This window comes from Salmo salar, chromosome ssa10 (genome assembly GCF_905237065.1).
Source record: "Salmo salar chromosome ssa10, Ssal_v3.1, whole genome shotgun sequence".
Classification (NCBI taxonomy): Eukaryota; Metazoa; Chordata; class Actinopteri; order Salmoniformes; family Salmonidae; genus Salmo; species Salmo salar.
The window spans coordinates 33,330,566-33,346,237 of record NC_059451.1 but is presented as its reverse complement, the minus strand read 5'-3'; the positions used below and the strand labels follow the sequence as shown (position 1 = coordinate 33,346,237).

At 42.3% G+C, this 15,672-nt stretch overlaps 1 protein-coding gene across 3 annotated transcripts in view; it reads right to left on the bottom strand.

Annotated features, from left to right (window-relative positions):
• Nucleotides 1–15,672, bottom strand: part of LOC106560270 (mast/stem cell growth factor receptor Kit) — a 37,807-nt gene that overhangs the window by 2,850 nt on the left and 19,285 nt on the right. For all 3 annotated transcript variants that reach the window (XM_045687673.1, XM_014122985.2, XM_014122986.2), the window contains exons 10-20: nt 13,626–13,732; nt 13,221–13,347; nt 12,561–12,665; nt 9,538–9,648; nt 7,822–7,978; nt 7,324–7,421; nt 7,012–7,142; nt 6,279–6,401; nt 5,309–5,420; nt 5,099–5,198; nt 4,637–4,742 (exon numbers count right to left, since the gene is read on the bottom strand). In XM_045687673.1, coding sequence (XP_045543629.1) covers nt 4,637–4,742; nt 5,099–5,198; nt 5,309–5,420; nt 6,279–6,401; nt 7,012–7,142; nt 7,324–7,421; nt 7,822–7,978; nt 9,538–9,648; nt 12,561–12,665; nt 13,221–13,347; nt 13,626–13,732 — 1,277 coding nt within the window. The remainder of the gene's footprint in view (nt 1–4,636; nt 4,743–5,098; nt 5,199–5,308; nt 5,421–6,278; nt 6,402–7,011; nt 7,143–7,323; nt 7,422–7,821; nt 7,979–9,537; nt 9,649–12,560; nt 12,666–13,220; nt 13,348–13,625; nt 13,733–15,672) is intronic.

The window sequence follows — 15,672 nt, the reverse complement described above, 5'->3', positions numbered from 1 at the left end:
ATGTTTCAGAAGTGAGAGGTGAGTCGAGGTCATGAGGAGAGGTCATCATGACACAGTGACAGAGGTGATTATATCACAAGTGATCAATCATATTCATCACTTCCTAACTGTCATGAGATGTTCAGTGGCTACTGTATGTGTGTGTGTGTGCGTGCGTGGGGTACATGCATGTGTGTGTGGCCCGTGATGTGTGTGACACGAGTGTTAATTGAGGGTTGACACATTTCTGTGTTTTAACTGCTAGTCTGACTAGTCTGGTTGTAGTCTAAACGTGTGGCCCTGGGTAGTTGGGGTGGGGAAACCCACAGGCATGTTCTTTGTACTCTGTTTGGACTGTGTAGACTGTAAACCCCAAGGCATGTTTTACTTAAATACTTGTAGTAAGTTGAACTCAAAGTCAATGAAAGTAATTATTACTGAAAATGTTTATGAGATACTGACTCAAAACTAAATGAGAAGTCACATCAACTACATTTTTTAAAGTTAAGATAACAAATTCACTTTTTCCCAGCATGTGCTACTGCATGTAGATTTTTTCAAATTGTTTTTAACATCTGTGTTTTATTTTTCATGTACACTGAGTGATTGATTAATCTTATGCTACACAAAGATAAATAACATACATTTTTCTAAACTAATCCAATAATTTAGTTACATTTATTGCACCTGTTACAGAAATGGTTCTTACTGTTGGTTTAGGTAGTCTCCTCACACTGTTCCTAAGCCTGGCAGTCATTATGAATGCAGGTTTCAGGAAATTAAAAACGTAAATTGTTGGATATCCTAACTCTGGCCGGATTCCAATAAGAATTACACATCACTTTGCAAGCCAGCATAAAGGGATTTGCAGGTAGGGTTGCAAAATTCTGGTAATTTATTTTCCAAATATCCCAGTTGGGATATTCCTGGAAATCCAGGATTTTTCCCGAATTTTTCAAACCTACTTGCAGGACTACTTGTAAACTTAAACCTACTTGTAAACCATGAATTTCAGGCCACTGTATTAGGGTAAAGCTAGGCCTCAAAATAAGGCCTTGTGAAATATGCAATGTATTATCATAAACAGTTTAATTATAATGATAATGTTAGCCTAGGAACTTACTCGGTGAAGGCCACAGGACTGAAAATGAATGAATTCAACAACCATGGGTCTCTGTCACTAACAAATATAGTCATGGGAGGTAATTCTACGAAAAGATAAGGCACACAAGGAAATTATATTGGAGGCGTGGCTTAGTGGGGCCATTCCTCAAAATTTCAAGCCGATACAACTCAACTCCTACAGGGTCACAGTGACTCCATCAGTTTGAGTAATGACTACAAAAACGCTAAGTACAGTTGAAGTCAGAAGTTTACATACACTTGGGTTGGAGTCATTAAAACTTGTTTTTTAACCACTCCACAAATGTCTTGTTAACAAACTATAGTTTTGGAAAGTCGGTGAGGACATCCACTTTGTGCATGACACAAGTCATTAATCCAACAATTGTTTACAGACAGATTATTTCACTGTATCACAATTCCAGTGGGTCAGAGGTTAACATACACTAAATTGACTGGGCCTTTAAACAGCTTGGAAAATTCCAGAAAATTATGTCATGGCTTTAGAGGCTTCTGATAGGCTAATTGACATCATTTGGAGATGTACCTGTGGATGTATTTCAAGGACTAGCTTCAAACTCAGTGCCTCTTTGCTTGACATCATGGGAAAATCAAAAGAAATCATTTTCGTTTTCTGGTCTGATGAAACAAAAATAGAACTGTTTGGCCATAATGACCATCGTTATGTTTGGAGGAAAAAGGGGGACGCTTGCAAGACGAAGAACACCATCCCAACAGTGAAGCACAGGGGTGGCAGCATCAATTTGTGGGGGTGCTTTGCTGCAGGAGGGACTGGTGCACTTCACAAAATAGATGGCATCATGAGGTAGGACAATTATGTGGATATATTGAAGCAACATCTCAAGACGTCAGTCAGGAAGTTAAAGTTAAAGCTGACTCAGTTACATTAACTCTGTCAGGAGGAATGGGCCAAAATTCAGCCACAAGCTTGTGAAAGGCTACCCGAAACATTTGACCCAAGTTAAACAATGTAAAGGCAATGCTACCAAATATGAATTGAGTGTATGTAAACTTCTGACCCACTGGGAATGTGATGAAAGAAATAAAAGATGAGATAAATCATTCTCTTTACTATTATTCTGACATTCCACATTCTTAAAATAAAGTGGTGATCCTAACTGACCTAAGACAGGGATTTTTTATTAGGATTAAATGTCAGGAATTGTGAAAAACTGAGTTTAAATGTATTTGGCTAAGGTGTATGTAAACTTCCGATTTAAAATGTAAGTGTACTTAGATACATTAAGTGTAACAAGTTTCATCAAAAGTTTTGAGTAATGACAGCACATAGTGTTTACAGTGTGGCCCTGTGGTAATTCATTAACTCAGCCAAAACCACTAGATCAGTCCTTCTAACAGTCTGTCAGGTTTCAAAGAGAGGTGGGGAGATTGTCAGAGGACTCACATTCTTCAACCACTGAGTGGCCTTACAAAAGGCTAGGGCAGTTGGCTAACGCCACTGGGCACAGACGTCAACTTAAAGTCTATTCCACGTTGGCTCCATGTAATATCATTGTATTATATTTGTATTTATTAGGGATCCCCATTAGCTACTGCCAAGGCAGCAGCTACTCTTCCTGGGGTCCAAACACATTAACGCACTTACATTACATATCAAACAAATATAAAGCAGTACATCATATAAAATTAATACACCACTACATCATTGAAATTATGTGGAAACGATTCAACCAGTGTGTGCCCAGTGGGACGTTAACAAAACATGAAGGCAGGTAATATTTTATTGAATTTGTATAGTACAGTGGCTTGCGAAAGTATTCACCCCCTTGGCATTTTTCCTATTTTGTTGCCTTACAACCTGGAATTAAAAATGTATTTTTGGAAGGTTTGTATCATTTGATTTACACAACATGCCTACCACTTTGAAGATGCAAAATATTTTTTTGTGTGATACAAACAAGAAATAAGACAAAACACTGAACTTGAGCGTGTAAAACTATTCACCCCCCAAAGTCAATACTTTGTAGACCTTTTGCAGCAATTACAGCTGCAATTCTCTTGGGGTAGGTCTCTCTAAGCTTTGCACATCTAGCCACTGGGATTTTTGCCCATTCTTCTAGGCAAAACTGCTCAAGTTCCTTCAAGTTGGATAAGTTCCGCTGATGTACAGCAATCTTTAAGTCATCCCACAAATTCTCAATTGGATTGAGGTCTGGGCTTTGACTAGGCCATTCCAAGACATTTAAATGTTTCCCCTTAAACCACTCAAGTGTTGCTTTAGCAGTATAACTAGGGTCATTGTCCTGCTGGAAGTTGAACCTCCGTCCCAGTCTCAAATCTCTGGAAGACTGAAACAGGTTTCCCTCAAGAATTTCCCTATATTTAGCGCCATCCATCATTCCTTCAATTCTGACCAGTTTCCTAGTCCCTGCCGATGAAAAACATCCCCACAGCATGATGCTGCCACCACCATGCTTCACTGTGGGGATGGTTTCTCGGGGTGATGGGAGGTGTTAGGTTTGAAACAGACATAGCATTTTCCTTGATGGCCAAAAAGCTATATTTTAGTCTCATCTGACCAGAGTACCTTCTTCCATATGTTTGGGGAGTCTCCACCATGACTTTTGGCGAACACCAAACATGTTTGCTTATTTTTTCTGGCCACTCTTCCTTAAAGCCCAGCTCTGTGGAGTATACGGCTTAAAGTGGTCCTATGGACATATACTCCAATCTCTGCTGTGGAGCTTTGCAGCTCCTTCAGGGTTATCGTTGGTCTCTTTGTTGCCTCTCTGATTAATGCCCTCCTTGCCTGGTCCATGAGTTTTGGTGGGCGGCGCTCTCTTGGCAGGTTTGTTGTGGTGCCATATTCTTTCAATTTTTTTAATAATGGATTTAATGGTGCTCCGTGGGATGTTCAAAGTTTCTGATATTTTTTATAACCAACCCTGATCTGTACTTCTCCACAACTTTGTCCCTGACCTGTTTGGAGAGCTCGTTCATAGTGCCGCTTGCTTGGTGGTACCCCTTGCTTAGTGGTGTTGCAGACTCTGGGGCCTTTCAGAACAGGTGTATATTGAGATCAGGTGACACTTAAATAAAGTCCACCTGTGTGCAATCTAACTAATTATGTGACTTCTGAAGGTAATTGGTTGTGACAGATCTTATTTAGGGGCTTCATACCAAAGGGGGTGAATACATATGCATGTACCACTTTTCAGTTTCACTTTTTTTTCATATTTTTTTCATTTCACTTCACCAATTTGGACTATTTTGTGTATGTCCATTGCATGAAATACAAATAAAAATCAATTTAAATTACAGGTTGTAATGCAACAAAATATGAAAAACGCCAAGGGGGGTGAATACTTTTGCAAGGCACTGTTTGCTACTATTAAATACAGAAAAGTCTCAAGGTGGGACCTTTTGGCACTTAAAGAAAAATCTCAAGAATATGGATTATGGAATTTACTGCTGGTAAACTCTTGTGAATACCTTAAATCCATAGTCTGTCAACATGTGTAAACAAGCAGGTTAGAGGAGATCTGTGACCTACGTGTTTGGTGGTGTCTGACAGCTGTTGTTCAATCCTCTCCACCACCTTGCTGAAGGAGTGCCTCTTAAAGGGGTTCGAGTCCCAGCACGACCTCATTATCTCATACCTGAAACCACAACACACATATTTAGCACAGGCGCAGGCATGGCACCAAGCACATACACCTGTTACCTCTTTTGTCTCGCCCCCCTCTCTTACAAATTGACACTTTACATGCTTTTCTCTAAGTGTATTCTTCTGAAAATGGAATGTATGTAGCTATCGTCAAATAACGAACTAAATAATAATTTAGCTTTCATGGTGAAGTTTATGGTGAAATTCATCAAATATGCAATCTGCTTAAATCCGACATATTCACACACCTGTATAGTACACCCACGCACACACTGTCTTTCTCAAGATACTTAGACACACACACACACACACACACACACACACACACACACACACACACACACTCACATTTCACTCGGTGCAAACTCTGGGGCATCCATTCTATATCCTTCCTTAATCATTTTGTAGAACTTTGAGTCCACAAGCATCCCAGGATATGGACTGCTTCCTGTAGGCCATGAAGAAAATAAGATAATACAAATCAATGAAAACACACACATGGACAGGTACTCGCGCGCGCACACACACACACACAGAGGGTAACGTGGACGTACGTACCGAGTGAGAAGATTTCCCAGAGCAAGATGCCATAGGACCATACGTCACTCTCAAATGTGTACACACATTCAAAGATGCTCTCTGGAGACATCCACTTGACTGGGAGGCGAGCCTGCATGGAACACAAACCATCACAGCCAGTCTAATATGTCAGATGCACTTCACGTATTCAGAAAATGCATCAAAGCAAATCTCTTGACATCTTTGAAGTAATCCATCATCTCTATCCCTTCAGCTGTCTACAGCTGTGAAGAGTGCAGAACTAGAGAGAGTAAATGATGAATGCAGATGCTGTTGATTAATCTTGAATTTTGGATCAGAAATGTTCAAAATTGCTTGTTCTTGTATGAGAGGAGAGGTACTGTATTTCCTTAGTTTCAAGAGTAGGTTAAAACTCCCCTAAGGTGCTGAATGTTGGAGACACTTGTATCTGGTGACCCATACCAGTGACATTTGAAAGAATTCAGTGACATTTAAAGGAATTCATAATCACACACCTGTCAGAGTGCACATTACAATGTCAGATCCATCAGATACACACGGAGTGTAAAAAAACTTTAGGAACACCTTCCTAATATCTAAAGCATTCTACAGGGATGCTGGCCCTGAATTCACCTGGTCAGTCTGTCAGGGAAAGAGCAGGTGTTCCTAATGTTTTGTACACTCAGTGTACATACATACATACATACATACATACATACATACATACATACATACATACATACATACATACATACATACATACATACATACATACATACATACTGTACTTCACATGCCATGGAATTGGAACATACAGTACTAGCCCATGATGCCCCCAGGCTCATAGCTGACACTGGTTCTGGGAGGCTTTATATCAATACTGTGCCTGTGCTTGACTATTCCATTGATGGTTTTCACTGCAAAATATCCATGCTGTATCTATATATCACATTGAGATCTACAGTAGTAAGCGATGGGCCAGACTTACATTGCCTTTGACCACATAGTTGGAGTCTGTGGTGATGTCACGGGCCAAGCCGAAGTCACAGATCTTTGCCACTCGCCCCTGAGTCAGCAGAATGTTCCGGGCAGCCAGGTCTCTGTGGATGCACTGAACACACACACACACACACACACACACACACACACACACACACACACACACACACACACACACAAATAATAAAACATAATGTAATGTAATAAGATAACATAAAACTTTTAAACACTACTAATATATGGTGACAGTAAATGTTCTTCCCCGAATCTGTTCCACACACACTGATTGATACAGGACCTGGCTGTAGTATGGTGTCCGCTTGCCTCAATTGGTTATACATTTTTCAGCAGAATGCTCAACATGCATTCTGGACCTGTTGACCAGCTATGGAAATGTGATCCTAGCATTGTTTGGAAATAAAGAAGATGGAACTAATGTGTGTTGGTGTGTGTGCGGCTTAGCGTGTGTCTAAATTTAATCTGATACATAGAACAAACAACACCAGTGGAAACAGTGCTTTTCTTGGTCTACGTGAATGTACAGTACTTACAGAATGAAAATATTTACAGAATGGTTGGACATTATCTACCATCATGGATTTAACTTGCTGGATTTAATTGCAGAGTGAAAATAGATCTGTTGTTTTGAATAGCTGGTGGTGGGGGGCTTTCAGGAGCTATATTAGGAGAGGAAAGCTTCTGTGAGGAAATTAAGGGTTTACATTCTTGGAAGCCAGGAAGTCCATGCCTTTGGCCACTTGATAGGAGAAGCTGAGCAGATCCTCAGTGTCCAGAGAGAGACTGTCCTCATGGAGCATCTCACTCACAACATCAGGCTCACTACTGGAACCACCTGAGAGAAACATAGTGATAGAGCAAGATAATTTGAGAGGTGCGTAGAGGGAGCAACATTGTGTATTAAGGAAGCTTAACTATGTATAGAGGGAGATACTGCACATTGCAGGCTGTATAAATTAGCTTTCTCAAGTGATATATGTGATAATTATCAATTCAAATAAAAGTGGATGTCTTGCCTGGTTTGCGTATCGAGATTCTCTTCTCTGAGGAGAAGCCATTGGGCAGGACACCAGTGACAGAAGGCCTCATTTCCATGTAGCCATTCCTGCTGTCTCTGCAAGGAGGAAATAAGCAGTCTGGTCTCAGTTCAGTCGCCATCAAACACTACACATAACTACTACACACTAGGTAAGAAATACTCCCTAACATAAACATTTATGAATCTCCAGAGACATTTACATTTACTGTAAGTATTTTTCTCAACAACAACAAAGAGTAGTCGGTTTAGTGTAGGCGTGTCCTGCCTTATAGACCATGAAAGTACTGTATGCTTAGTTCAATTGGGGAATTTTCCAGTGGGTGGGAGAACAACGGCAGTGGTATTTACTTTTGTGAGCAGGTGAGATGACATAAGCAACATTACATAAATACAGTATAAACTGTGCAGTGAAAATTACAGTATATACCACCCAACTACCACCCTCTCCTTATAAACATAATGAGTCCACACTGACCCATCTGACCCAGCTGGAGCTGTCTCCCTCTGCAGCATGACATTCCTGTAGTAGCAGTCCTCCCCTAACGTGTCACAAAAGAACGTCTCCCTCTTCCTCCTCAGAAAGTTGAGGAGGTCACCGAAGCAGCAATACTCTGTGATCACCAGGGTTGGGCCTGGAGACGAGGAGACAAATAGCCATGGCCAGTCACATGAATGTCATCCACCAAGAAACAACACACTAAAGACAAACAAAACACCTTGAAATATAGACACCCCAAAACAAGTACAGCAAGTTTCAGGAGCACCACTCCTACAAGTACAGCAAGTTTCAGGAGCACCACTCCTACAAGTACAGCAAGTTTCAGGAGCACCACTCCTACAAGTACAGCAAGTTTCAGGAGCACCACTCCTACAAGTACGGCAAGTTTCAGGAGCACCACCCCTATATCATAAACATTAATACAACGAATAGTAAACAATACTTACGCCCAACAAGCAATGTTCCCTCAAATTTTTGGGGAGCTCTGAGCAAATTTCTGGTCTGCTGAGCGCAAACTTGAAGGTTGTGGAAAATCTCTGCAACTTCCAGCACGCATTTACATTGAACACTGAGGCTGTACCTGCTTTAAGTTAGTTTTAACTGTGGCTATTTGATCCTAATGTTGGCGTACCAGGCCTTCCAGTGGCCTACCATAAAAAAAACTATGGAGAAAATGCATCCCATAATATTTTAATATGGAAATAGCTGTTCTATCATTCAGCCTTCAGTAGCAGCCAATGTGTGGTGTTCAATGTAGGCCTACATTCCATGAGGGAAAAAAAACATGCAGGGCATGAAATCAACCTTTTTATCCACTTGTCCTTCAGACAAGGAGGTGACTGAAAATGTAGTTTTGTTGTTTGATGCAAGAAACCACTTTACAAAATAAAATGTATTATTATTCCCATACCATTATTATAGAGAATCAGACAAATTATACTACCATCTGCCAATTGGCTACTTAGATTATTCAAGCCTGTCTCAAAATACAACAATACCCCTTTAAGACAAAAAAAAGCTCTTTACCTCTTAATCTTTTCAAAGATGTCTAGAAATGTACACGTTTTGTAGGAAGCAATCACTCCCCTATTGTTGACTACAAATGATCTATAACTGGGCTAATAACTCACTAACTAGCAAAGGATATGAACAAAATGTGCACATGTGGCTACATGCAGCTCTTGCCATGATCTCAAAACAAGTGCATCTACTCACTAAGACAGCTGGAAACTCAGTCCAGTTCAAAATAAATGGCACAGATTCATATTTGGCAATGGTCTATTTACATATAGGCCTACTGCAGCTCTGATTGGTAATGCTGAAACGGTCTGTGTAGAGTATTGGCTGAGTCATGTGCAAAAGAATCATACTCCGATGCGTTGTGCCGACAACAAAATATTTTGCATAGTTCGTTTTGTTTCGGTATGTTGCATTGAAAGTGGCTAATATTGAGTGGATTCAATCACAATTGTTACAGTAAAGAGAAACGTTGATAGTGTTAACTAACAGAAAAAACTCTAGAAAGGCTGATATTTCGCCAACAAGTAATACAATCCTTGGTGATAAAAGGGAGGATTGTTCACATTATTGCTGTATCTCAAAAACCTCAGCCAACTGTAGTTCCCAGATTGATAGTAGCATAGATTAGAATGAGAATAAGCCCTACAGTCCTCTAGACATGCTGCTCCTTACCTCCAACAGTACAGGCTCCCAGCAGGTTGACAATGTTCATGTGGTTTCCCAGGTAACTGAGAACTTTCAGCTCTGACATCAGAGCCTCCTTCTCAGTGGCATGGGCACTGGCTGTGGAAACACCACCAGAACATGATAATTTAAAAGTGCTTCAAAGTCATCATCAAAGAAAACATCACAGGAAGTATGGCCTCTGGCTGGTTTAGTGTAACAAGCATACATAAACTACATGACCAAAAGAATGTGGACACCTGCGCGTCGAACATCCCATTCCAAAATCATGGACATTAATATGGAGTTGGTCCCCCCTTCGCTGTATAACAGCCTTGACTCTTCTGGGAAGGCATTCCACTAGATGTTGGAACATTGCTGCGGGGGCTTGCTTCCATTCAGCCACAAGAGCATTGAATGAGGTTGGGTACTGATGTTGGGCGATGAGACCTGGTTCGCAGTCAGTGTTCCAATTCATCCTAAAGGTGTGCGATGGGGTTGAGGTCAGGGCTCTTTGCAGGCCAGTCGAGTTCTTCCACACTGATCTCAACAAACCATTTCTGTATGGACCTCGCATTGTGCGCGGGGGCATTGTCATGCTGAAACAGGAAAGGGCCTTCCCCAAACTGTTGCCACAAAGTTGGAAGCACAGAATCGTCTAGAATGTCATTGTATGTTGTAGCGTTAAGATTTCCCTTTACCGGAACTAAGGAGCCTAGCCCGAACCATGAAAAACAGCCCCAGACTATTAGTCATCTTCCACCAAACTTTACAGTTGGCACTATACATTCGGCAAGTAGCGTTCTACGGGCATCTGCCAAACACAGATTCGTCTGTTGGACTGCCAGATGGTGAAGCGGGATTCATCACTTCAGAGAACGCGTTTCCACTGCTCCAGAGTCTAATTGCGGCGAGCTCTACACCACTCCATCTGACGCTTGGCATTGTGCATGGTGACATTAGGCTTGTGTGCATCTGCTCGGGCCATGGAAACCCATTTCATGAAGCTCCCAACGAACAGTTTTTGTGCTGATGTTGCTTCCAACTTACTTGTTGGAAAGGTGGGATCCTATGATGGTGCCATGTTGAAAGTCACTGAGCTCTTCAGTAAGGCCATTCTACTGCCAATGTTTGTCTATTGAGATTGCATGGCTGTGTGCTCGATTTTATACACTTGTCTGAACCGTGTGTGGCTGAAATAGCTGAATCTACTAATTTGAAGGGGTGTCCACATACTTTGTATATACAGTGCATTCAGAAATTATTCAGACCCCTTGACTTTTCCACATTTTTCTGTTATAGCCTTACTCTAAAAATTATTAAATATTTTTCTTTCCATCATCAATTTACACACAATAGACAAAAATGACAATAAACATTTTTGCTAATTGATTAAAAATAAAAACGTACATATCACATTAACATAAGTATTCAGACCCTTTACTCAGTACTTTGTTGAAGCACCTTTGGCAGTGATTACAGCCTCGAGTCTTAAGTATGATGCTACAAGCTTGGCACACCTGTATTTGGGGAGTTTATCCCGTTCTTCTCTGCAGATCCATTCAAGCTCTGTCACGTTGGATGGGGAGCGTCGCTGCACAGCTATTTTCAGGTCTCTCCAGAGATGTTCGATCTGGTTCAAGTCCGGGCTCTGGCTGGGCCACTCAAGGACATTTAGAGACTTGTCCCAAATCCACTCCTGTGTTGTCTTGGCTGTGTGCTTAGGGTCGTGGTCCTGTTGGAAGGTGAACCTTCGCCCCAGTCTGAGTTGCTGAGCGTTCTGGAGCAGGTTTTTATCAAGGATCTCTCTGTACTTTGCTCTGTTCATCTTTCCCTCGATGCTGAATAGTCTCCCGGTCCCTGCCGCTGAAAAACATCCCAAAAGCATGATGCTGCCACCACCATGCTTCACCGTACAGATGGTGCAAGGTTTCCTCCAGACGTGATGCTTGGCATTCAGGCCAAAGAGTTCAAAATGATTTTAATCAGACCAGAGAATCTTGTTCCTCATGGTCCGAAAGTCAGTTGGTGCCTTTTGGCAAACTCCAAGTGGGCTGTCATGTGCCTTTTACTGAGGAGTGGCTTCCGTCTGGCCACTCTATCATAAATCCCTGATTGGTGGAGTGCTGCAGAGATGGTTGACCTTCTGGAAGGTTCTCTCATCTTCACAGAGGAACTCTGGAGGTCTGTCAGAGTGACCATCGGGTTCTTGGTAATTTCCCTGACCAAGGCACTTGTCACCTGATTGCTCAGTTTGGCCGGGCGGCCAGCTCTCGGAAGAGTCTTGGTGGTTCATAACTTCTTCCATTTAAGAATGATGGAGGCCACTGTGTTGTTGGGGACCTTCAATGCTGCAGACCCTTCCCCAGGTCTGTGCCTCTGAGCTCTATGGACAATTCCTTCGACTCCATGGCTTGGTTTCTTCTCTGACATGCACTGTCAATTGTGGGACCTTATATAGACAGGTGTGTGCCTTTCCAAATCATGTCCAATCAATTGGATTTACCACAGATGGACTCCAATTAAGTTGTAGAAACATCTCAAGGATGATTAATGGAAACAGGATGCACCTGAGCAAAGGGTCTGAATACTTATGTAAATAAGGTATTTACATTTTTATTTCTAAGAAATTTGCAAACATTTATAAAAACAGTTTTTGCTTTGTTATTATGGGGTATTGTGTATAGATTGATGAGGGGAAAAAAAACAATTTAATACATTTTAGAATAAGGCTGTAATGTAACAAAATGTGGAAAAAGTCACGGGGTCTGAATACTTTCCGAATGCACTGTATAGTGCACATCAATGCAAACACACACACAAACATACACACACGGTCAATAGCTAGTCAAATACATTTATTCAAATATCCGTGTGTTTAGCACCCATAGTTAGGGGCAGGGGTTCTCTCTGACAGTGTGACCTGACCAGGTCTGATCAGTCAGACACCTTAAAATACACACATCTATCACCAACATGTGTCTCTTTTTATTGCTATATCAACATTTTTACCATAATTTGTGACGTCTTACGTTTGAGCATTTTGACCGCCACTGTCATCACTGTATCAGCTTTGGACATCCCATAAGCAGTAGCCTCCACTACCTTCCCGAAGGCTCCGGAGCCCAGAGTTTTCCCTGCATGGAAACACACACAGACAGACCAATGTTCACCCATCCTGTTCCTCTCCCACATCCTGGCTCTTCCACTTGTTACCAGGACATGCAGGATCCTGTTTGGGGTGGTTCGGATGAGGAAAAAAAACTCCAAAATGTCAACAGAACGTTTGCTTAGAGGGAGGGGTTGGTGTTATTTATTAAAGAAAGCAGCTACATTAAATACATCATGCAGTTAGTGTATGCTCAGGGATATTGTAAAAGTGTGACCAACTGGTGAGCAAATAGAGTGTAAATCCATCATTTTGAGACAGGCCCTGGGGATAAGGTATGATGTCACAACAAAGATACATTGGCTGGCTCCAAATAGCAAAACAAAAGACACTTATTTCAACACCTGCTGCTATTGATTGAACACATAAAATAGACCTAGATAATATTAAAACAAACTGTATATCATACAGTTCTGGATTAGAGATGATACATACAGTATACTGTAAGAGATGTCTGGGGCATCCTCCCTGCTTGGTGATTACCAGTGCTTTTCCTGAGTGTGATGATAGCAAAGGAACTCACCGAAACGCAGTTTGTCCCGGGGGAACTCCCACTCGTGATCGTATGGGAGCTGGGTAGGGTCAATATACACATAGTTGTTTCCGTGGATACCTTCAATGACTTTCCACTGGATCTGGTATTTGGGTTTCTGTGAGGCCAGCAGAGTTATATTAGGATAAGTACAGAGGACACCATTAACCTCACATCAATCGTGGTACTTCAGCATAGAGTTTATTGACCTCTGTGAGTTAATGCGGATATATTTTTAAAGGTGAGCTACTGTACCTTATCTCTGCCTATGACTTACTGTTTGTAATTTTCCAAGTTTATACAGGTGTGTAACCCTTTGTAGAAGTGGCTGTGATGTATGAGAAGAGGTGAGTTTGGGTAGTTACCTGAGTAGAGGTAGTGAGTTTGGGTAGTTACCTGCAGGTACTTGTAGAAGAGCACTATGAGGATGAGGATGAGGAGGGCAGTTGCTGACACTATGCCAATCAGCAGAGGTGTGAAGAGCTCATGGGGAACTGTTCTCTCTGCAAGGACACACACCAGAGAGAGACATACATACAGTATCAGTGTAACGTTAGAGATAGATATATAACAGATAGATAGATAACAGAGAGAGATATCAGTGTAACAGAGATAGATATATAACAGACAGATAGATAACAGAGAGAGATATCAGTGTAACCTTAGAGATAGATATTTAACAGATAGGTAGATAAAGAGAGAGATATCAGTGAGGAACACTGATAGACAGAAATCAGTTTTAATGTTAGGCAACATATTAGCCTTTAGCACTGTGCAGTATCATATGTGCTACATTGTCTTTCAGTGATCACTCAAAGGTAATCATATTACTTGAATCAAACTGTGTTTTCTGTATTTTGTTAATTAATTTGTATACTATTTATTACCCAATTCCTTAATTCCCATTCTAGTTGTGCAGCTTGCAGTAATGCTGTGCAGCATGATGTGGTGCTGCTGCTGTTGTTGTTGTTATGTATAATATCTGTATAATGAGTCTTCTGTTCCTTTGTGTAGCGGTTTGTGATGTGTTATTGTTTTGCTAGCTCTGTACACTGGGGTGTAATAAGCTCTTTAGCCATAAGAGGCTTTCTCTCCATTTCAAATCATCTGAGAATGCAGAGTATGCAGGAACTAATCCTCTGTAAACCTGTTAGTGGCTTTTAAAGCTCTCCCTCCATCCCTATTTTATTCCCCTACAACTCCCTGGGTCCATGGAGGGCTGCGTCCAAAATTCCCACAGCCTCTAAACACTCAGTGCGGCCAAGACTCCCACTGTGCGCCAGACTTCCCTGCACGTCTCCACGCGTCTGTCCTGCGCTGCAGAGCGGATCGCTAAAGCCTGGGCACATGCTCCCCCAGGTCTGTCCTGCGCTGCAGAGCGGATCGCTAAAGCCTGGGCACATGCTCCCCCAGGTCTGTCCTGCTCTGCAGAGCGGATCGCTAAAGCCTGGGCACATACTCCCCCAGGTCTGTCCTGCTCTGCAGAGAGGAGCGCTAAAGCCTGGGCACATGCTTCCCCAGGTCTGTCCTGCTCTGCAGAGGAGCGCTAAAGCCTGGGCACATGGTCCCCCAGGTCTGTCCTGCTCTGCAGAGAGGAGCGCTAAAGCCTGGGCACATACTCCCCCAGGTCTGTCCTGCTCTGCAGAGCGGATCGCTAAAGCCTGGGCACATGCTTCCCCAGGTCTGTCCTGCTCTGCAGAGGAGCGCTAAAGCCTGGGCACATGGTCCCCCAGGTCTGTCCTGCTCTGCAGAGAGGAGCGCTAAAGCCTGGGCACATACTCCCCCAGGTCTGTCCTGCTCTGCAGAGCGGATCGCTAAAGCCTGGGCACATGGTCCCTGAGGTCTGGCCTGCCTGGCTTTTTATTTATTATTTTTATGTAACCTTTAATTAACTAGGCAAGTCAGTTAAGAAAAAAATATTATTTACAATGACGGCTTACCCCGGCCAAACCCGGACAACAGTGGGCCAATTGTGCGCCGCCGTATGGGACTCCCAATCACAGCCGGATGTGATACCGGCTGGATTCGAACCATGGACCGTAGGGACGCCCCTTGCACTGAGATGCAGTGCCTTAGACCTCTGCACCACTCGGGAGCACGGCTACACACACTCCTCGTCCATAATGCCCACCCACATGCCGACTGTGTCCAGGCAGCTACCCCTCCTCCTCTACACCATACCAATCTTATCTTCATACCCACACCAAGACAACTCTCTTCTCATTCTTGCTTCACCTGCCGTCATACTCCACTAGTGCATCCCACAGTATATAAACAGGATGTTCTAGATAGCTGGATTTGTGGTCCAAAAGTACTCTATATCCTACCACTGATGACCATTTATGCCAGTAAGTGATGACACATTATCACAAATCACACACGTTTGTGGTATGTCGCTCTGCCTATGTTTACATAAGAGACTCCAGGCCTATATCAGTGTTTA